Below are 19933 nucleotides of genomic sequence, written 5' to 3' on the forward strand. Positions count from 1 at the left end.
CCGCGTGTCCGAGCCCCGGCAGCCTCTCGCGTGTGTCTCCCTGCGGCGCCGCTGCAGCGTCTCCTGGTGTCCCGGCGGGGGTCGGTCTGTCTCCCGGTGGGGGGGAGCGGCTCCAGCCCCCCGCCGCCTCCTCAGCCCGCGGGGGTGCCTGTCCCTTTAAGAGCCGCGCGGGAGGGCCGCGCGGCCGCGCAGCGCGTGCGGAGCGGCGGCGGTTGGCCGTTGGGCGCGAGGCGAGGCGGCGCGGGGCGGCGGCTCCCCGGGGCGGCGGCGGGACTCGCTCCTTCGTGCGCTCCCGGGCAGCGCCGCAGCCTTGTTCCGAGCGGGCGGGCGAGGCGGAGCAGCGCGGGGCGGGCCGGGCGCGCTGAGAGGGGCGCCGGCAGGAGCAGGAGATCGCGTGGGCCGGAGGTGACGGGGGGTGCCGCGGGCCGGGCGCTGAGGAGACCCTTGTGCCCCTGCAGGGAGCGGCGGAGGCGAGAGCGGCAGGAGCCGGGAAGGCGGCGGGAGAGCAGGGGAACGCCGGGCCGCCGCGATGGTGAGTGCGGGGTGAGCTGGGGCGGGCCCGGGGAATCCGGGTTTGCTGCGCCGGCCCCTCGGTTCGGGGGCGGGAGGGGCTGTGCTCGCCGCTGCCGCCGGAGTTGGGGTCGCTTGGGGCGTTTGAGGGGCCGTTTCCCAACTAGCGGGGGCGGGAGGGGCTTTGCTGTTGTTTGTGGGGTGATCTGGAGACCCCTGCCCCTGGCAGCGTCGTGTTCTGAGAAGGAGCAGCCAGACCCGTGCCTTTCTCTAACGAGGGAATTTATCTTTCTCCGTAGGCTATGAAACCCCTGAGCAGTTTCCCCGGTACGTAGCCTGGGGCGCGTTCCCTTCGGTGTCCGTCGGTGCTTTGTTGTGGTGGGAACGCGGGGCCAGAGTTGGGGGCAGCGGGCTCAGGTGGAGGTCCAGGGTACGGCGATGGGTCCTGGTCCTTGTCTGAGAGATGCAGTTGAGGGCGTCGTCTCATTCCTGAACCAGAGACACTCACCTGCCTCTGTCGCCGAGGGGGTTTTCTTATCGGGGTTCTCTAGTCCTTTCCTGCGGGCTTTCCCTAATCCAGGGCAGAATATCTGCCTTTATTTCAGTTCTTCGCCTCACCTAAAACCTAGGTGCTTGTTTGGGGGCCTCTTGCAGCCCCGGACACTGAAGCGGGGCCTTTGGGGTTGCCCAGGGACTCTGAGACGCTGTGGGGCGAGAGCTGTCAGCTGAAGGGCTGCTTGTGGCCAGTGACTGAATAGGAAGCCGCTGGATGCTTGATAGAGAGATCTCCTTTCTGGCTAAATGAAGTGAACTCTATTATCCTCAAAATACCGAGTCAAGTGCTGGCAGTTCTCTCTAGGAAGGCCTTATGCTGATGGTGCTTGGGGGATTTCAAAAGAGCAAGGCATACTGAAACTGGGAACTTGTCTGCGCCTGCATGGTGAGCTCCCCTGCCTCTCAACACCTTTCATGTGTCTGGTTTCAGAGTCTGACGATGACCTGCTTGACGACCTCCTGGGATCCGAGGACGGTAAAAGGAACTTTCTTTGCAGCTGAAAGGGCAGCATCGTTGTCTTGCTGCCCTGCTGGGAACAGGAGGTGCTGGTGCAGCAGCCAGTGATCTCTGAGGGAGCTCCAGCTGTGAGGAGGGAGGAAGGAGCAAGCAGGGTTTCCCAGAGTCAGAGGCCATGGAATAGGCTGGACATCAGCTTGGGGAGGCCGAGTGAAGTTCATCTCTGATTGAAAGCCTCTGTGTCCTGTGGGGAGTCAACAAATCCCCCTTTGGGGTGCCCAGGTCAGGAATATGCCTGTGTCCATCATCCTCACGTCTCCCTGTCTTGTTTCCAGACGAAAGCTCCGTGTCTTCTACAAAAAGTTCCCGTCCGGCCAGGGGCAGCAGTGGGAGAGCCCAGGGTACCAACTCGGTGGCCAGCCAGAAGTGAGTGCCTTTCAGACACAGGCTCTCGCTCTTGGAGATCTCTCTGTGCTCCCCAAGTCCTTGTGACCTGCCCTGTCCTCATCTTCTCCCCCACACACCCTGCCCCGACAGCGATTGCCCAGGAAGGCGAGTTACCGGCGATGCCTTTGGGAACTGAGAGCCCAGAGCCTGAAGCTTTGCAGTGAGAGCTGGGTGTGCCCAGCCCTGTACATCTCCTGTACATGTGCCTTAGGAGAGTTGTTTGCTGAACTGCAGCAGTCCCAGCACTCCCATCTTTTATGCCAGTGCTATTTTCACCTCCTTTTCTGCTGCACAACATGGCTGCCGTGGTGTGCCCGTGCAGTGCCCTCCGCCTGCTGCCACCCAACCTGGCTGTCCCCAACGCGCCCTGGCCAAGCTCACGGGTGCTGCTGCTGACCCCCATGGTTTGTGTCGCAGGTCCCACATAGCGAAGGATTTCTTTAATAGATTCCTAGCAGAGGACGTGGAAGATGCAGAGGTGAGTCCAGATTTTGGGAGAGAGCCTGGGTACCCCAAGGGCTGGGACTGAGCAGGGCCAGGCTTGCCCCTGGTGTCAGCCCAGCCAAGTCAGCAGTGGGATATCGTGGGGGAACCATGAGGTGTGGCTGAAGAGGTGACCCCTCTCTGGCATGGCTGTGGGGGAGCCGGGCTGGGGGAGCAGGTGGATGGTGGGAGAAGGGCTTGCAGGTGCCCTGGGTGAGCTGGAGCAAAGCCCTGCTGGGTGCCCTTTGGAAGAAGAGTCGCAGGAAGGACCCTCACCCAAAGCACCGGCCTGGGTGTTCCCGACGCTTCTCCCAGAGGCAGTAGGATCTCAGCAAAGGAATCAAGGCATGGGGGGTTTCCAGTGAGGGGCACACCAGGAGGAGCTGGGCGTGTGTTCTGCCATTCCAAACAAACCCCCGGAAAACCGGGGTCTGGAGCATGGAATCAAGGGGTGAGGAGTTTGCAAATTCTGCTTGTCTCTGATCTCTGCCCTCCTTGTCATGCAGGGATCCAGCGTCTCCAGTGGAGAGCCCCAAGGTCTGCTGCAGAGCCTGAAGGTCAGTGCAGAAATAGCCTTTGCCTGAGCCCTGCGTGGGCTGCAGCCGTGGCCCCCAGCACCAACCTCTGAAGGGAGAAGCGGTGCTGAGGCAGGAGTAGCACTTGCCCTGCTCCCATCACCGTCCTATGGCTTTCCAGGACTTGGACGACTTGGAAGCTGATGTGCTGGGAGCGTCGAGAGCTGGTTCTGAGCCAGGGAAGACAACTGTGAAAGGTGCTTCAAGTTACAGAACTGCCCTTTCCTTTGTGGGAATGGAGCCTCAGCTCTTCCCTTGGACCTCATCCAGCCTGTTCTGCACGCTGGCAGATGAGAACCAGTGTTCTGGGTCAGGGTTTGGGTGTCTGAGGGCATCGCTGGTCCACTCCAAACCACAGTTGCACCTCTGGGTGGGATCCAGCTGCAGTGTGAGCATGTTAGAGGCACTTGTCTCTCTTGTTGCTGCAGCAGGGATGCCAAGGGGTCTGATAGTCCCCTCAAATCTCCTTTCACCCTGAAAAAAACACTCTGGACATGAGGAGCAGCTGGTGGGTTAGGGCAAGGACTAAGGTGTGTTGGTGGAAGAGGGACCTTGGGAGCAATTCTCTGAGTGGAAACTTGCAAAGCTGAAAAAGCTGCTGGTGTCTGCCAGAGCAGGGGAAACCCCAATGTTAGTGACACCCAGCAGTGTCCCATCAGTGGCCACAGAGCAGGCAATAGCATGTTGCCAATTTGTCACTTGCTGTGAGATTTGGTCACTGAAAAGAGTTATTTAAAAGTGACTCTGTAAATGGCCCTGAGAGATAAGAGCAGACATGGCTGCTCTGATTTCTTGGGGGGGGGGGGGGAAGACAAGCCCAGCTGAAACTTCTTACCATGTGTGATTCCCCCGCCCAGAGCCACCCGCAGCCCAGACACCCCTGCGCACCACGGCCCCAGTGCAGAAGAGGAAGGAGCTCACGTTTGAAGATGACGACGATGACCTGATGGATGCACTGGGACTCAGCAGCCCAGGAAGAGATATCAAGCAGCACAAAAAGGCAGAAGAGTAAGGACAGTGAAGGGGCGGCGGGAGTAAAGGAGGGGATGGCTTATGTCTTGAGATGGTGCCGAAGTGGTGGGTGGGGGATGCTGAGCTTGTGCCTGTGGGTCCTTGAAAGGGGCAGAAGCAGCCTTGTGTGGCAGAGAAGAGTCAGAGCAGGCTGGCAAGGCTGTGTGAGGAGGAACAGCCCTGCCTCTGGGAGAAACCAATCTACCGCTGTGTCCCCAACAGAGAGAAAGTCCGGCCAGCCCGTGCCAAGCTGGACGAGTTGCTGGGAAGAGGCTCCGTGGACAGAATGCTGGAAGAGCCAGGCCTGGGAGAGCGCCAGGAGGTCAAACTGGCAAAGGAGTTCCAAAAGCAGCCAGGTGAGCAGAGCCAGGGATGCTGGGAAGGGCTGCAGAGGTGGCAGCTTTGGCTCGGGTGAGCGAGATTGATTTCTACTGCCCTTGCAGGGGAAATGGCCTTTCTGCCCCCGTGGCAGCCTGGCAGCATTTGCCCAGGAGCTGTAACTCGGCTGCCTTTGGCTGTGGGCTGATTGCCAAGAAAAGTTTTTCCCAGCCGCGCTGAGGAGGCCCCTTGCTCTCCAGCTTCTGGGCAAGACGTTCCAGCGGTATTTTCCCAGAGGCAGCAATGTCAATGGGAATTGCAGGGGAGGAGGAGGAGGAGGAGGGCTGGTCTTTGGAGCCGGCTGCTCCTCTGGGTGCTGACTCAAGGCTGCTTGTCTGAACAGAGAAGGAAGAGGGTCGTGACAAGGAAGAATTTGTGTTTGGAGCTTACCAGCCCTCAGTGGCCTCCATAGCCAAGGGCCGGCCAGCAAGAAGGCAGCCTGTGAGGTATTGTGCTCTCTGTGTGTCTGTAGCTCCAGGCACCAGCCACGCTGTCCCTGCAACAGAGTGGGCAGAGACTCTGGTGTCCCCTTGCAGGCAGGGATGTGACTGCTTCTCCTCACAGCAGGTTTTCAGCCGAGAAGAACAATGAAGTTAAATCAGAGCCCCTCTCCAAAGCGCCTCCAACAGCCAGCCAGAGCCGTACACAGGGCTGCAGGAATAATGCTGACTGGCTGGGCTTGAAAGACGAAGAGTTTTTGGATTTGGAGCTGTCATCTCCAGCAAGGGCCAGTCCTGCAGGGAGTTTCCCCAGCCCTGCCGCAGCTGGACGGCCCGGCCCCACCAGACATCTCCCAGCTCCAGAGGAGGCAGCCACTAAAAGTAACCCGGTGGAGGAGGAGGACTGGCTGAGCGCTGCCTTATCGCGAAAGAAAGCCCAAGTGCAGGCGAAGGCCCAGGAGAGGAGCGCCAAGCCCTCGGAAGCACCGGGCGAGGGGCTGAAACCCCACTCTCCTGTCAGGTAAAGACATGGTTGATGGTTGCAGCACTCCCCTCTGCTCCACGTGTAGCTGCTCTGGCAGGAGCTCTCAGAAACCCTGGGCTCAGATCTGAGAAATCAATTTTTAGCACTGTCTTGTCTTGGGTTGGGGTAATAATGTGGGGCTGTGTCCCAGTGATCCAGCCCGCGGTCCCCTCATACCTCTGGGCTCTCCCATGCTGAATCCTGGCACAGCTGAGTGAGACAGAGTCTTTCCCCTGCCAGGCAGGAACTGGCATTGGGGGAAAGGATCTTGTCTTTCCTTGCTTCCTTGGCTCTCCCACATAGGATGCTTTTTGCTTGCAGCCGGCCAGCAGCCTCCCCAGGAGCACGGCCACAGGCAGCCACCGTGCAGGATGAGGCAGCAAGCACAGACAGCTCCAGGTAAGGCTGCCTTCACCTTTTAGGTGTCCTCCACGGGAGGGGTGTCCTGCAGAAAGCAGCTGCCTGTGGGAGATGGGGCAACAGGGAGGGCTGGTAGCCAGTGGGGATCACAGTGCCCCAGCACCTCTGTAAGCGGGAGGGCAGGTGGATCTTAAGTTTAAAAACTCCAAGCAATGCCAAGCAGGAGAATGTCTGTGCGTCTCTCCCTGAGCTGCGGCACTGCTGTGCATCACCCGTGTCTCTGTGCCCATGCAGGCCACTGCCCCCCTGGCTCAGGACCATGACACAAGCCTCAGCTCAGCCATCGGAGGCAGCACAGGGGGATCCCTCCAGAGACGCCAGCGCCCCGGGTGCGTTTTGTGTGGTTGTAGAGTTTGGGCAGAAGAATGCAGAGAGGGTCCCCCTGGCCCTGCAAAAACAACCAGCCAAAAAAAGGCCAGAGCCACAGCATCACCCTTGTCTGTGTGAGCGCTGCCCAGGCTTTGCCCGGCCGTTGCTGGAGGGGGCTGCCAGGCTGCAGGATGCCACCATGCCCATGTCGTGGCACACTGAGCTCCACAGTGCTGCCCGTGGGGTTTCAGAGGGCTGCCGGGGACTTGCTCTCTCTGAGCAATGGGTGGGCCTAAGTTCGCACTGTCCCTTCTCTCTCCCTCTTCCCTCCTGCTGCCCCAACACTTGTGCCACTAGCGCTGTGTGCTGGCAGACCCCCTCCTGCCCTAGGCTGAGGCTGAGCACCACTTCAGCAGCCACTGAAAGTGGCTGAGAGGACCCAGCCTCCTCCCTAGTTGATGGAGATGGAGGAGGAGCTGTGCTTTTCCTCCAGATTTACTCTGCAGAGCAGAGTCCCCACCACTGTGCATGGGGTGGAGTAGGGGTGTGGGTCTGGACGAGCGTGTCTGAGCCTCCATCCCCAGCTGCCAGAGCAGAGCAGGACCCTTCTTGCTCTGCCAAGGAGACCCAGGCCCTCGTCCTTCTGGGAGGGAATGGTTCCCCTTGGCCTGTCTGAATAGCAGACTTGTTCCATTTTCAGTCCCCACAGCTTTGTTTCCGAGAGAGCAGGAGACACAGGACGCTGCCCCGCTGGCTCAGGTAGGTGTGCTGGGCCTGTGCCCCCGAGAGGTGCAGGATCGGGGTGGTAATGGTGACCCCTCCCCTGCCAACTCAGGGTCACCCAACTCTGTGCGTGCTCCCTGGGCAGGAGGATGGATGTACCCCGCTTCACATCCCTGGGAGCCTGTGTTCATGAAGGCCAAGGCTTTGGAGAGCCCCCAGATGCCACAAGTTTTATTTGTGAGGCCAAAGCGTGTGTGCTGTGCCTGCTTTGTAAATCGTGTGCATTGCAGCCCTGCATGGCCTGCGCAGTATTGACAGAGTTCCCCAGGCATCTCTGTATCCTATTAATGAGACATCAGAGGCTCCAGCTGACGAAGGACTTTTTCTTCAGCTGGTTTTCCCCAGTACAGTGGTGAAGATGCTCTGAGATTGTTTGTAGACAAGTGAAGGGGAACAGGAGGCTGTGACAGGGAGGGCAGCTCTTGCTTGGTCTCATCGAGCTGGGCCTCCTGGCCCGGCCCTGGTGGCAGGACACATGCTGTCTACCAGAGGACTGACGGTCTTATCCTGAGTCTGTTCCCAGAGAAGGAAGAGCCCAGCACACTTGTGCCTGGGGTGGGGGCTGCCGAGTGTCACCTAGGCAGCAGTGGGGTTGGGCTGGAGATGGGTAGAGGAGTGACTGCAGGAGGCTGGGGCTGGGTGGCCATTCCCAGGCTGGGGGGAGATGCTCTCCCCAGGGCTTTACCTCCCTGGGAGCGTCCCTGTGTCTGCACAGGTTAGCACAGGCAGGAACAGCTGCCAGCGAGGCACATGTCTGCCTTTGGGGGCTGATGGCCACAGCACAAAGCCCCCGATGCTGAAGGGCCTGGGTCTTTTCTCTCCATCCTTGTAGGCAGAGTCCCCAGCCCAGGGCTCGCTGCATGAGAGGAGGCTGGGGGCTTCCGCTGCCCAGCCCCACAAGGATGCAACGGACTGTCAGGCAGCACTGCTCCGTGCCCAGGCCCGTGTGGCAGAGTTGGAGAGCCAGGTGAGCCCCATGGCCTGCTGGACCGGGGAGCAGGGGCCATGCCTGTTCCCAATGGCATCAGGGGAGCAGGGCAGATAGGAGGAAGCTGCCTGTCCAGAGAAGGCTGCGGCCAGCAGGTGCTGTTGTGGGAGCTCTGTCCCCCGGGCGGCACAAGGACCTTCTCCCTGGGTGCCTGGCAGGTGCAGACATTGGAGCTGGCACGGGCTCAGGACAAACTCTTGTTGGAGATCCTCCGGCAGCGGCACCAGGAGGACCTGAATCTCCTCGACAGCACCCACAGGTACCCACAGGCGAGAGCACATGCTCCCCTCCGCTGCCAGGGCCTTGCCTACAGCCCTGTCCCTCTCCCCGGAGGTGGGAGCACTGGGGTGCTGCCCAGATCTGTCCCTGGGGCGGGCAGGCCCAGAGCCGTGTGGGTGTGGAGCTGGTGGGTGCAGAGAGGAGCCCCACGGGTGAGCCAACGGGGCAGGGCGGGCTGTCTGCTCTCCCCTGCACTGTCCCGTGAGGGAGAGGGAGGACGAGCCGTTCCCAGGGCCAGCACATCCCCAGGCAGGGCTCAGGCTGCGGAGAGCCACGTGTTTCCCCACGCCCCCAGCGCTGCCGCTCTGCTCCGAAATCCCTGTGTGAGCTGTGGGTGGAGAGGGCCGGCTGCTGTCCTGAAAGTAACATTTCTTCCTGGCCGTGACCTCTGTGGGCAGGAACCAGGTGAAGGTGTTGGAGGAGACCTGCAGGCAGCGAGAGCAGTGGCTGCGGCAGGAGAAGGACCAGCTGGCGGCTCAGCTCCTGTCACAGAGGCAGGAGGCAGAGCAGGAGCGGGCAGAGCTGGAGCAGCTGCGAGAGCTGCAGAGGTGAGAGCAGCACGAGCGGCGCAGGCCTGGGACCGGTGCTGCTGGTTGTGGCAGAGGAATTGGGGAGTGGTTTGGGGCCATGGTGACAGGAGACTCCAGAAGCACTGGGCTGTGGACAGTTGGGTGGCTTTTGGAATGGGGATTTGCTTTGTAGCCGGACAGAGGGAGATGTGGCTGGAGACGTACTTTCAGAGTGAATGCATTGTATTGTGCAAGGTGCTGAGCCCAGTGTTTTATCTCCCCTAACTCCCTTTTATCCAGTCAGTGAGTCACTGCTGTCCACACACTGGGGGTCAATGAGAAATCAGTTTCTGGTGGAGAAGCCCGTCCCCCCCAGCTGTGGTCCGTGCCCAGTGCAGATGCCTGTCAGTGGATGCCCTGGGACAGAGCCCCGTGCCAGCTCAGCTCCTGGGACCTGGGTCTCAGGCCCTTGACCAAGCCTCGTCCCCACTGCCCATCCCAGGGAGCCCCGGTTTTTAACAGCCCTTGGTGGGCTCCTTGCAGGGTGTCTGTACAGGAGCTGCGCAGAGAGCATGAGCAGCAGCTCCAGCGGCTGAAGCGGCTGAAAGACCAGGAGGTCGAGGCAGTGACCAGCGCCACTTTGCACACCAGGTACTGATGGCTAGCGTCGCGTCCCTGCGTTGGTCCCTGGCCATGGTGTTCCCTGTCCTCTGGGGAAGCAGCCTTGCACCGTGGCACTAGAGGCCATCCCCTTTCCCAGTCCCTGCCTCCAGGGACGCTGAGCTCTTCTGATGCAGGAATACTGCTCTGCTCTGCCCTAGAGAGGTTTGGGGCAGGGCTGCCCGGCCTTTGGCCCACCGCACGTCCCCCTCTCCATCGTGGGGAGATGAAGTGTGTTTCCCTGTTGTGACTCTCCCCTTGCTGCTCTCCACAGGACTCTGAATGGTGCCATGGATCTGATGGAGAAGCTCTCCAGCAGCCTGCGTGACATCATACAGAAGGTGGAGGCCACACAGCAGATGGCCTTCCAGGAGCTGGCCATGAGGGCACAGATACAGGAGAATCAGCTCAAGGGTACGTCTGCTGGTCCTGTGCACCGAAATGGCTGCGGGGTCCCTGCTGAGGCTGGGGACACCCAGGAAATGGGGAAGAGGTGCTCCAAGTTGGCCAGAGGCTGGGAGGCAAGGCTAGCAGAGCCTTGCCTGTCTTGGTCCCTGGCATCTCGGGGTCTTTCCTTTCCAACACGGTGTACTGGGGGATGTGCCGAAGGTGATGAGCACAGATGCGGGCAGTTTTTCTGTGAATATGGGGTAGACAGAGGGGGGCTTGACTCTTCATGCTGCTCATGGCCCCGCTGCTGCCTCTCCCCAGTGCTCCAGGACAGACTGTCACAGCAGCAGAAGGAGGCGGAGGAGGATCGGCGCCGGCTCCAGGAGGCGGTGGCTAAACTGGAGACCCGGCTGGATGAGCAGACTCGGCTGCTGGAGCAGGTGAGCCCACCCTGTGTCCTCTGCCTGGCTCAGCCCACCTGTCTGGGGATGGGCCATGGGTCTCGCTCACTGGAGGTACCTGGCCTGGAGCCTGCGAGTGGCATCTGTGTCTCCTCTGTGTCTGAACCCAGGAGCGACAGAGGGTGTTTGCGGAGCGCTCCAGAGCAGAATCGCTGGAGGAGGAGCGACAAGTCTTGAACCAGCAGCTCTCCGCAGAGCAAGCAGAGCTGGAGAGGATGAAGGTGAGGTGGGGCGGAGATTTGCAGGTGCTTTTCACAGGTCCTGTGAGTCTGAGCGGGGCTGCACTGCAGTGTGTGGTGGAGGAAGGAGCTGGGTGCTGGGCTGCAGCATCCTTCCTCTGCCTCATCAATCCCACACCCAGTTGTGTGGTGAATCGCCCTCAGACCAACCTTCTGGCACACAGGTGCGAGAGGCTGCTGTGTGCGTGCATGGTGCTGCAGCTTCTGGAGGAGCGTGGGGCCAGAGATTTCCGTGCAGGGCTCCCCCCAGGCGCTGGGGGTTTGAAGCAACCTCTGGGTGTTGGCTGTGGTTCATTGTTTTCCCCTGTGCCCATCCTAGGAGCGGGCAGAACTACAGATCCAGGTCCGCATGCTGAGAGCCAGGGAGGAGCAGCTGGAGAGGAACAAGGAGCTGCTGGACAAGACCTGGCAGGAGCTGAAGGCGGAGAGGGAGAGTGTGAATGGGGCTGCACTGCGTGTGCAGCAGCAGGAGGAGGAGATGAGAAGCATGACCGAGGTAAGCAGAGCATCTGCATTGCCTTTCCCAGCTGCAAACGGGCTGGCAGCAAAGCTGGGCTTTCCCAGCCCTCTCAAAGCAGGGAGAGAAAGCCTGTCCTGGAAGGGGAAGGGGGAGATGCCCAAAGGAGTCCTGCTGGGCCCAGGGCAGCGAGGGTCCCTGTGCCCAGCCTCCCCAGCCACTCTGCCTTGCAGCTCTCCTCCCAGAAGTATAAGGAAGGGCAGCGAGCCCTGCAGGAGGCACAAAGAGTCGAGTCCCAGCAGGAGTCCAGGCTCCAGGCCCTGCAGCAGCATTTAGATCGGGTCAAGCAGCAGGAAGAGTGTCTGCACCAGGCAAATACCCCCTCGCCTTCCCTTCTGGGCCTGGGGCTGCCGTGCCAAGGGCCCGAACCTTTGCCAACAGCTTGTCTCTCTCCCTTTCTCCCCGGGATGGCACAGGATCGGCTGAGCATGGCTCAGCAGAGGAGCCAACTTCAACAGCTGCGCCAGGAGGTGTCCAACAGCCCCATGATGGTGCAGACCCCAGGCCGGGACTCCAGTGCCCCTCTGACAGGCTCCTCCAGTGTGCCGCGTAAGGCTCTGTGCTTGCTGCTGGGGGGAAGCTGCACTTGTATTCCCCTTCTTGGGAGGCTTGGGCTGTTCCTGGGGGCTGTTTTAGTTCCCCTGCATATCAAGCTCAGACGGGAGGAGTTGGCCTCCTCGTCTTGTGAAGGAGCTCAGCGAAGCTCTGAGCCAGGGCAGTGCCAGGAGAGGGCAGAAGGGCCAGGAAGGGAGAGGCCGGTGGGTTAAAGCCTGTTTGCCCTGGGAGCGTGGGGAGGACACTGCTGCAGGGACCTGCAGGCAGCACCCAAAGGGATGCTGTGTTGTCTACATCTGCGGTTCCTCTGATGGCAGTAGCATCACACAATTGGGCTTCTGTTCCAGGCTTTCCACCTGCCACCAGGAGCCCGGGAGGTATTCAGGAACTCCTGGCCAGGGCCAGCTCCGCCGAGCTCAGTGCCACCGTGGCAATGATGAGGTTCCGATCCCTGCAGGTGAGGTGGTGGGAGACCGGGGCGGGAAGGGGCTTCAGACCTGCTGGGTGGGAGCAGGGCTGGGTGAAACCTGATTTGAGCCTGATAGGAGACAGCCCAGGCTGTGGCTAAGATCATTACTGAGCTGTGGAGCTGGGTGGGCTTGTAGAAGCCCTGGACCCCTAGAGGAGTGATGGCAGAAGCAAGGACGGGTGGATCCTCACAGCTGGTCTCAGGCTGATGGATAACGTCCTCCATGGGGTTGCCCTTGTCCTCACCCTGTCCCTGGCTGGGAGAAGCCAGCTCTGCTGGCGTCTGGCTTCACAATGCCCCCGTCCTCTCCCGTCAGCCCCTCAATTCCCTGCTGGGTCCTTCCCCAGGCAGGGCTGCTCTTCAAGGCCTTCTGCTGAGGGTCTTGCTCAGAGCGTGAGGTTGTGTGCTCCGGGCGGGGGGAGCCCCCACACCCCAGGGGGTACCATGGATGGTCCCTGCCCACTGCTGACTGCAGGAGGGAGGGTTTGGGATGCTTCCCTCCCTCCCTCCTGAGTGACACCCGGGACCGTGAGCCCTCTTCTGTGGCACTCTCTGATACCTCTTCCATCCATCTCTCTCTTCTCAGGACCGTTATTACTTAGAAAACAAACAGTTCTTCTTGGAGTCCCTGAAGAAAACTCCCTACAAAGTTGTTTCTCTGCCAAGCTGAAGGGGTGGTGTCCCCACGTCATGCCCAGGGGATGGCTGAGCAATAAACCCGTCTTCACACGCTCAGGAGAGTTCCTGTACTTATTGAGGCCTGGCTGCTTGGTGGGCCTTTCCACAAATGAAGCACAGCAACAGCAGGCTTTTGTGCTGCTTTTATACACCAAAATCAGAGGGTTTTCCAAATACACCTATTAAATACTGACTGGTTTGTGATTAACATACTTCATGCTTCTACTACTATGTGTGCTCAGGGAAAGGGGCTCAACCTGGGCAGCAGTCTTTTTGACCTCTGTGTGTGTGTGTGTGTGTTTTAGTATTATAATGAGGGTAGTTCACTTCCAGGACACCCAAAAGTTAGTTTCATTGCCACGTTAATTTAATCGGTTGTGCACTGTGCCAGGTTGTCCCCTGTTTCATCCTCAGCACAATCACAGGCCTTGTCTTTATGTTGCAAGGTGTTGCCCTTGTTTTCTAGGGTTTGGAGATCAAAGTCTGTCCTTGATGAATTTGTCATCACTGCTGCAGGTTGTCTTGAGCACGTTTCAAAGTGCCACTTTGCCGAGGTTCCAAAGCTGGTAGGCGTTGCCATGGGTGCGGTAGCTGTAGGCACCGACATGATCCTTTCCCGCGGCTACGAGCAGCTGTGAAGCAGACTGTATCGGGAGCCAGAGTTCGTCTGGCCTCCATCTGTCGGGGTGCCAGCAAGGGCCGCTCTGGCTGCGGGCTGGGCGTGGGGCAGAGCAGTAAGGGCGGGTGACGAGCGGGTGCCTGCGGGGCTGTGGGGAGGTTTGTGTCAGGCGCTGTGTCGGGCGGCCCCGTTGCGGGGGCCTTGCAGGGCGGGCGGCGCGCGGCGCAGCCGCAGTCGCTATGGGAACGGGGGCCTTGGACTGCTGGCGGCGCGCACCATGGCGGCGCCTTTGCTGAGCGCGGCGCTGCGGGGCGGGCGTGCGTTCGGCACGGCCGGTGAGGCGCGGGCCGGGGAGCCCCGGTTCCCCGCGAGTGGGCAGTGGGAGGCGTTTGGAGTGTGTGTGTGGCGGAGCCGGGAGCCCCCGGCCGCCTGGGTTGCGCAAGCGTGCGTGGCGGGGCCGGCTCCGGGAGGTGGGGGTGGCAGCGGCCGGGGACCGCGCTCCCGCTCTCCGCCCGCTCCGGGCGCTCTTGGTCTTGTTTCTCGCGTTCTGTCTAAAGCGGGAACGGTGTCCGCTTCCAGCTGCGCTCTGCAAGCGGGCGGCCCCGCTGGGGCCGATGCCCAACGAGGATATTGACGTCGACAACTTGGAAGCGCTGGAAAAATACCGCAGTTTCACTCGCTACTTCAGGCTGGCGGAAAAGGAGAGCAGGAAGCCCCGCTGGTGGAGGACGTACCGGCAGCACACCTGCCCCCCGCCAGGTACTGGTGGGAGGAGCTGCTCCGCGCGAGGTTTTGCTGCTGGAGGTCGGGGAAGCTGTTGTTGACTTTGCCCCAAAGCCTGCCCTGTAAGGAGCTGACGAGGTGCTTTGGCATGAGGTTGGCCTTTTCCCGACGGAGAAGTTTGCAGAGTGCAAATGTCTTCAGGGGAAATGGAAGTTAGTTTTTTGGAAGGAAGGCGGCTGGCTGGGACCTGCTAAAGGACGTGGAGCAAAGTAAAGTCGTGAGTCCTTGGAAGCCCAGGAGTGTCAGAGAAAGCAGATGCAGACCCCGAGCTTTAGAGCAGCAGCAAATAATAGCAAATTTGGCTGTTCTGCTGAGCAGGTGCAGAGACCAGACCCGCTCATCAGCTGGCAAACCTGCAGGCCTGGGAGTGTGATGAGTTGGGGAGGGAAGAGGTGGTAGAATCGAGTCTCTGACATCTTGGAGTTTGTGTGTCTTTCACACAGTCTCTATCATTTGGCAGGGGTATTGGGTTTGGGTATTTGGAGGTTCATGTTTTTCCCATACGTGATTTTTTTCACCCCTCTCTGAAGAGCCGAAGACTGACATCAGCCTGCCACGTGCTAAGCTGCTGCAGGCACAGGAGAGGAAGGAAAGAAAAAAGATCCTGAGAGAGAACCGCCAGAGTGCCGAGATGGAAAGAGCAGCGCGGCTCCGGACTGGTCTGTGCCCCACCACCTCCCTCCCTGCCCTCGCCGCTCTGGGCCCCCAGTTGCATCCTGCAGCGTTTGTCTCTCCTTGCAGTGCTGATTCCCCTTGACGAAGTCAGAGCTGAGTGGGAGAAGACCAGCGGCCCTTTCCACAAGCAGCGTGTGGCGGAGCACTGCGGGATATTTCGCGACTTGTTCAAGGGAGCCACGTTCACCCCCTGGGTTCCCTTGAGCGTGGAGTACAGCCCAGAGGATGAGTACCTCGTGCCGGTCTACTATGGGAACATGGTGACGCCATCAGAGGTGTGTGAGGGGAGCTGGGAGCAGCATCGAGCCCATGGGAAACCTGTGTGTTTCTGTCAGATGCTTCTAACAGGTGTTGCTTTTTCTGGGGATTTCTTTTGCAAGGGTTATTGCCCCTGTGTATAAAGAAGTATCTTGGACATGACAAGGAGAGAACTTTGCAACAGGGTCATTGTCTGTCCACAGGCTGATGTTTAATAAAGCCCCCTGGGGCCTCTCCAGGTGGAGCTGGATTACTGGGGGTGGTGTGGCTGTGCCCAGTCTCCTGGCTATGCCCGTGACAAGTGCATGTTCTTTGCCTTGGAAATTGTGACCTGGTCTGAATGGAAGCTGTTGTTTGAGCAATTTACATTCCCTTTCTGTTGCTCTTCTAGGCTTCTAGTCCCCCTGCAGTGTCATACGAGGCAGATAAAGACTCTCTCTGGACTTTGTTGCTGACAAATCCAGGTGAGTAGTGGGTTCTTTAAAAAAACCATCTTTAAACTGGGTTGTTTCACTCTGCTTTTGGTCAGCTCCTCTTTGTTGTGGCTGCACGAGCTGAGATGATGTGATATCTGGCAAGTAGGGACATTTTACATAGGCAGGAGAGATTGTAGCCTCCCCAAATTTCTGGCAGTTGAGAGATGGGACAGTGATGCAACAGGACCTGTGTCAGAGTGTAGAGGGAAGAATTCCCTGACTCTCATTTTTGGTTTACCCCCGAAGCCCTGTCTCCCTCGGCAGTCTGCCTGGGGGGTAAGTTAGCTGACACTGTTTGCTCTGAGAAAGCAAGGCACGGTGACGTGAAGCAGCTGAGCAAGAATTCGTTTTAATCTTTGAATTCCATCTGTAGAGTTCTTTGCTCCTTCTTTTAAGCTCAATCCTACAAGGTTGCGTTACTTTTCTGGTAGGAGAGGAGTGCTGGAGCTGCCCCCTCCATTCAGAGCCGATCCGGGCATTCTCACTTTGGGGTTGGTACAAACATCAATGTGTCCCTAAGTCACCTTTCCCTGTTGTGTGTGTTTGCAGATGGACATTTAAGAGATGCGGACTCGGAGTACCTGCACTGGCTGGTGTGAGTACGGCACCTCGCAGCCGTGCGCTGCTCGGCTCGGGGCAATCCCAGGCAGAGCGGGCGGAAACTCCTCCAGCTCGGGAAGGAGCCTCGGCTGCGGCGGTTCCGTGGCGCTCTCTAGTGCCATTGGCTTCTTTACCCCTGGGTCCTGTTAAAGATGCCGTAGTTCCAGGCATTGCTACTGTTTGGCACTCAAGTCACTGGGGGTAATTTTTCTTCCAGTGAAAACAGTCTCTGCTAACTGTTTGTCAAACAGGGCATAAGTCATGTCAGAACATAGCAGAGAGTGATTGGCAATGCTGGGTGAATCTGCTGGTCCTAATGGAGGGAAATGGGTGGGTATATAGTGAAGTAAACTTGTTTGTGTTCAGGACGAACATCCCAGGCAACGACATCAAGTCTGGTAAGGAGATCTGCCATTACTTGCCCCCCTTCCCTGCCAGGGGAACTGGCTACCATCGCTTCATCTTCCTCCTCTTCAAGCAAGAGTGCCCCATAGATTTCAGCGATGATGTTCGGCCGACGCCATGGTAACTCAGGCTTTCTCTGGGCTCCATACTCGCTTGGCTTGGCTGTTATTGCTCGTGATGATCCCATGTTTGTTACTGCTGTAGGAGAGCAGTTCCTTTTCATCTGCAGGGTTGTTTGGGGCTGCTTTGAGTTTGCGTGTCACCTAAGGCATTTGAATTACTCGAGCATATCCAAAGAAGTGTAACAAATCTGGTGCAGGGTCTGGAGCACAGGTCTGCTGGGGAGCAGCTGAGGGAACTGGGGGGGTTTAGTCTGGAGAAGAGGAGGCTGAGGGGAGACCTCATCGCCCTCTACAGCTACCTGAGAGGAGGGTGCAGAGAGGGGGGATGAGTCTCTTGACCCAAGGACCCAGCGCCAGGCCCAGAGGGAATGGCCTCAAGCTGCCCAGGGCAGGGTCAGGCTGGCTCTGAGGAAGGATTTCTGTGCAGAAGGGGCTGTTGGGCGTTGGAATGGGCTGCCCAGGGCAGGGGGGGAGTCCCCATCCCTGGAGGGGTTGAAGAATCGGGTTGACCCAGCGCTGAGGGATCTGGTGAAGTTGAGAATGGTCAGTGTGAGGTTCATGGTTGGACTGGAGGATCTTCAAGGTCTTTTCCAACTGAGATGGTTCTGTGATTCTGTGAGGCCGCAGCCCTGCAAGCGATGCAGAACGCTGTCGCTTTGTCATGGGCTGTTGAGAAAGAGGTTTGCCCTGCCTGGGGCAGAAATGTGCACAGAGCTGGGAGGTTTTGTTTTGGTGACTTCTTTTTCCACCTCTGTTTTCTAGCCTCTGGGGTGATGTGGGGAAGTAGCTGCCTACCAGGGTGCTGTGGGAACAGGCTTACCTCAGCTCTTGTGCTTGGATCTTGTTTCCAGCCACAGCCTGAAGATGCGAACCTTCAGCACGTTTGACTGGTACAGGAAGCACGAGGATGCAATGACCCCGGCAGGGCTGGCGTTTTTCCAGTGTCAGTGGGACAGCTCTGTTACTCAGGTCTTCCATCAGCTTCTTGGTAAGAAATGCAGCGTGTGGGGCTGTGGGAGGGGGCCTGTTTGTGGGCTGGGACACAGCCCCTGCGTGTGACGTGGAGGGTCAGTGGGTGAGCTGTGCCTGTAGGCTCTTGCTGGGGCCTGGCCCCTTGTCTAGGAGCTGTTACAGCTCAGGCTGGGTACAGAGCGAGCCCTCTTCCACCAGCCTCACAGCAGTCTGAGGAAGCAACCTGTAAAGGGCCATTTTGAAGGAGCATTTTACCATAACCAGGAGAGAGCCTTCAGCGGGGGGCACTGGGGCAGCCCTGGTCCTGTGTGTGCGCCAGGGCCCTTCGTTGCCAGGGGGGAGGGCCGGGGTCTGGATCTGGGCCTTCTTGCTAACAGCATTGCCGCTTTGCAGATATGAGAGAGCCTGTGTTTGAATTGGTGCGGCCGTCCGTTTACCATCCTCCACAGTTAAAGTTCCCACGCCAGCAGCCTCTGAGGTACCTGGACCGATACCGAGACACAGAGGAGCCCACCTACGGCATTTACTAGGGACCCAGCCTCCTCTCTCGGCTCTTGGCAGAGGGGGCTGCTGCCTTCCCTGCGCTCCCGCAGCGGTGCAGCTGGGAGCCGCCGGCGCCTCTGGAGGGAGACCACAGTCTCAGCCCGTCAGCTCCCAATTCCCCTGCGCTGGCAGTGCTGGGAGGTGTGCGGCTGAAGGCAACAGGCATTCATAGTGCTGGCAGCTGGGTGGTCAAAAGGTTACTTAAAGAGGATGCTCCTAGATGAAAGCAAGTCCATGGCCAGGTTGAAATCTTGCTCCGGATTCTGTAGCAGAGCTGATCAGTAGGGGTGGCAGGGTAGAGTACCCCTCGAGATGCCCTGCCTTGCTCCTCTGCACAGATCACCCTTCTGTCTGTGGAACAGAGAGCCAGACCAGCCTGGATTTCCTCCTCTTCCAGCGTTGCAGCTCAGGACCATGTTGGCTTTCATTTGTGCAGTCCTCATCTGATTAAACACACTCTGAGCAATGCTGTCAGCGCTGTCTTTGTTGGGAAGAGCTTGGTAGCCCAGCCGACTGGCGCAGCACTGGGGAGCTCAGCAGGGCGCAGGGGAGGAGGGCAGCCCTTCCCCTTCCCTCTTGGCTCTTGGAGGGTGGGAAGAGTGCGGCTGCGCAGGTGATAAACCTGCACGAGGTCAGCGTTTGTGGAGCTGGCTTCTGCCAACAGCTGCCCCAGCGTGTGGACCTCAGTCTCCTTCTCCTCGCTCCCTGTACGCCGGTGGAGCAAAAGCAGAGCTGCAGAGGTGCTGGGCTTGGAGTAGATGCATAGTGCTGGTCTGGCACTGCTGGGCCTGTCCCCAGGCTGGGGAGAGACTCTGCCTTCTGCTGTGCTCAGCAGGGCTCTCTGCACATCCCCCCTTCCCAGCTTGAAACCCCCTAACACCAACATGCTCTCGCTGTTGCAGCTCCCTGTTCCCAGTCCCTTTTTCTAAGGTTTGCCCCTTCCTCGGGAAATAAGGGCCTCCAGAAAACAACTGAGAATGTGCTGAAATACCTCTCCCCTGCCCTTGCTCAGGGCCCTTCTCAGCTACGCCTGAGCTCCCTGAACTCTCATCCCGCCCTGAAAGGTTCAGGGGTCTGATTTAAGCCGGGGTGAGTTAGCTGGTGAGGTGACCACAGCAGTGTGAGAGATGACTTGGAACTCCCCAAAAAGATGCCTGTGAGGACAAACAGCCTGAGAGAGAAAGGATGGGGGGGAGTGGAGCCCCCTGAGCCGGGGAATGTCTCAAGCACTCTGAGTAGTGGAACTCTGGTCAGGGGGTGCAGAGTGGAGCTGATGAGGCTGCCTGGGCAGCAACTGGGTGGGCTGGAGGAGGGAGCCCTGTGGAGACAGGACGGTTCTGCTCCGGGGCATCTTGTAAAGTTTCAAGGGCATCGATCCAGTGAAGGACCTTTCCTTCATTATCCGTGAAATACAAATTAAAGGTGACTCCCTGAGTATGCTAATAAAGATTAGCAAGATCATGCTAGTTACATCATCCCATGAAGCACCTTACCCCTCCCCATACATGGGATACGTAGGAATGTGGGTTGGCCTAGGGGAGGGCCCCGAGGAAAGTGTGTATAAACAGGGTGGGGGGCAAGGAGGGGAGGGCGACAGAATGAAGAAGTGAAGGAGACGGATGCCTCCCTGACGGATGGGACCAACGCAGGAACCCAGGCATATGCAGAGAGCAGAAGCTGTCGTTTAAAAGGGAAAGATGCAGGAGAGGGATGTGGCCCCGCCTGGCCGGTGGCATGTGTCACAGCCTTGTCGCTGCAGAGGGAGTGACGTGTGGGTGCAGCAGCGGTGGGTGCCCCTCCCTGCTGGTTCCCAGGCTGGCAGATGGCGGGAGCACTGTGCTGAG

At 59.1% G+C, this 19933-nt stretch overlaps 2 protein-coding genes across 2 annotated transcripts; both read left to right on the forward strand.

Annotated features, from left to right (window-relative positions):
* Window positions 1-812: 812 nt before the first annotated feature.
* Window positions 813-12783, forward strand: FBF1 (Fas binding factor 1). Its single transcript, XM_074922403.1, has 25 exons — window positions 813-837; window positions 1496-1540; window positions 1858-1948; window positions 2387-2447; window positions 2959-3009; window positions 3149-3224; window positions 3885-4035; window positions 4261-4394; window positions 4760-4862; window positions 4984-5376; window positions 5701-5778; window positions 6034-6128; window positions 6809-6867; window positions 7724-7858; window positions 8038-8138; window positions 8557-8706; window positions 9211-9318; window positions 9602-9741; window positions 10039-10157; window positions 10289-10399; window positions 10737-10913; window positions 11108-11245; window positions 11351-11483; window positions 11837-11946; window positions 12545-12783. The coding sequence occupies exons 1-25, from the start codon at window positions 813-815 to the stop codon at window positions 12626-12628; spliced, it is 2868 nt and encodes a 955-aa protein (XP_074778504.1). The 3' UTR covers window positions 12629-12783.
* A 724-nt stretch (window positions 12784-13507) lies between these two features.
* Window positions 13508-18556, forward strand: MRPL38 (mitochondrial ribosomal protein L38). Its single transcript, XM_074921838.1, has 9 exons — window positions 13508-13590; window positions 13835-14014; window positions 14569-14697; window positions 14780-14988; window positions 15363-15435; window positions 15997-16042; window positions 16414-16572; window positions 17426-17562; window positions 17940-18556. The coding sequence occupies exons 1-9, from the start codon at window positions 13533-13535 to the stop codon at window positions 18074-18076; spliced, it is 1128 nt and encodes a 375-aa protein (XP_074777939.1). The 5' UTR covers window positions 13508-13532; the 3' UTR covers window positions 18077-18556.
* The last annotated feature ends 1377 nt before the right edge of the window (window positions 18557-19933 follow it).

This window comes from Athene noctua, chromosome 18 (assembly GCF_965140245.1).
Source record: "Athene noctua chromosome 18, bAthNoc1.hap1.1, whole genome shotgun sequence".
In the NCBI taxonomy this organism is placed as follows: Eukaryota; Metazoa; Chordata; class Aves; order Strigiformes; family Strigidae; genus Athene; species Athene noctua.

What these genes read in the sequence shown, in the direction of transcription:
- FBF1 (XM_074922403.1), top strand. Translation starts at nt 813, where the DNA reads ATGAAACCCCTGAGCAGTTTCCCCG. An exon ending in AACTCGGTGGCCAGCCAGAA is followed by an intron (nt 1,949 to 2,386) that starts GTGAGTGCCTTT and finishes TTTGTGTCGCAG; the next exon opens with GTCCCACATAGCGAAGGATT. An exon ending in AGGAAGAGTGTCTGCACCAG is followed by an intron (nt 11,246 to 11,350) that starts GCAAATACCCCC and finishes GGGATGGCACAG; the next exon opens with GATCGGCTGAGCATGGCTCA.
- MRPL38 (XM_074921838.1), top strand. Translation starts at nt 13,533, where the DNA reads ATGGCGGCGCCTTTGCTGAGCGCGGCGCTGCGGGGCGGGCGTGCGTTC. An exon ending in GCGTGCGTTCGGCACGGCCG is followed by an intron (nt 13,591 to 13,834) that starts GTGAGGCGCGGG and finishes GTCCGCTTCCAG; the next exon opens with CTGCGCTCTGCAAGCGGGCG. An exon ending in GCACACCTGCCCCCCGCCAG is followed by an intron (nt 14,015 to 14,568) that starts GTACTGGTGGGA and finishes CCCTCTCTGAAG; the next exon opens with AGCCGAAGACTGACATCAGC.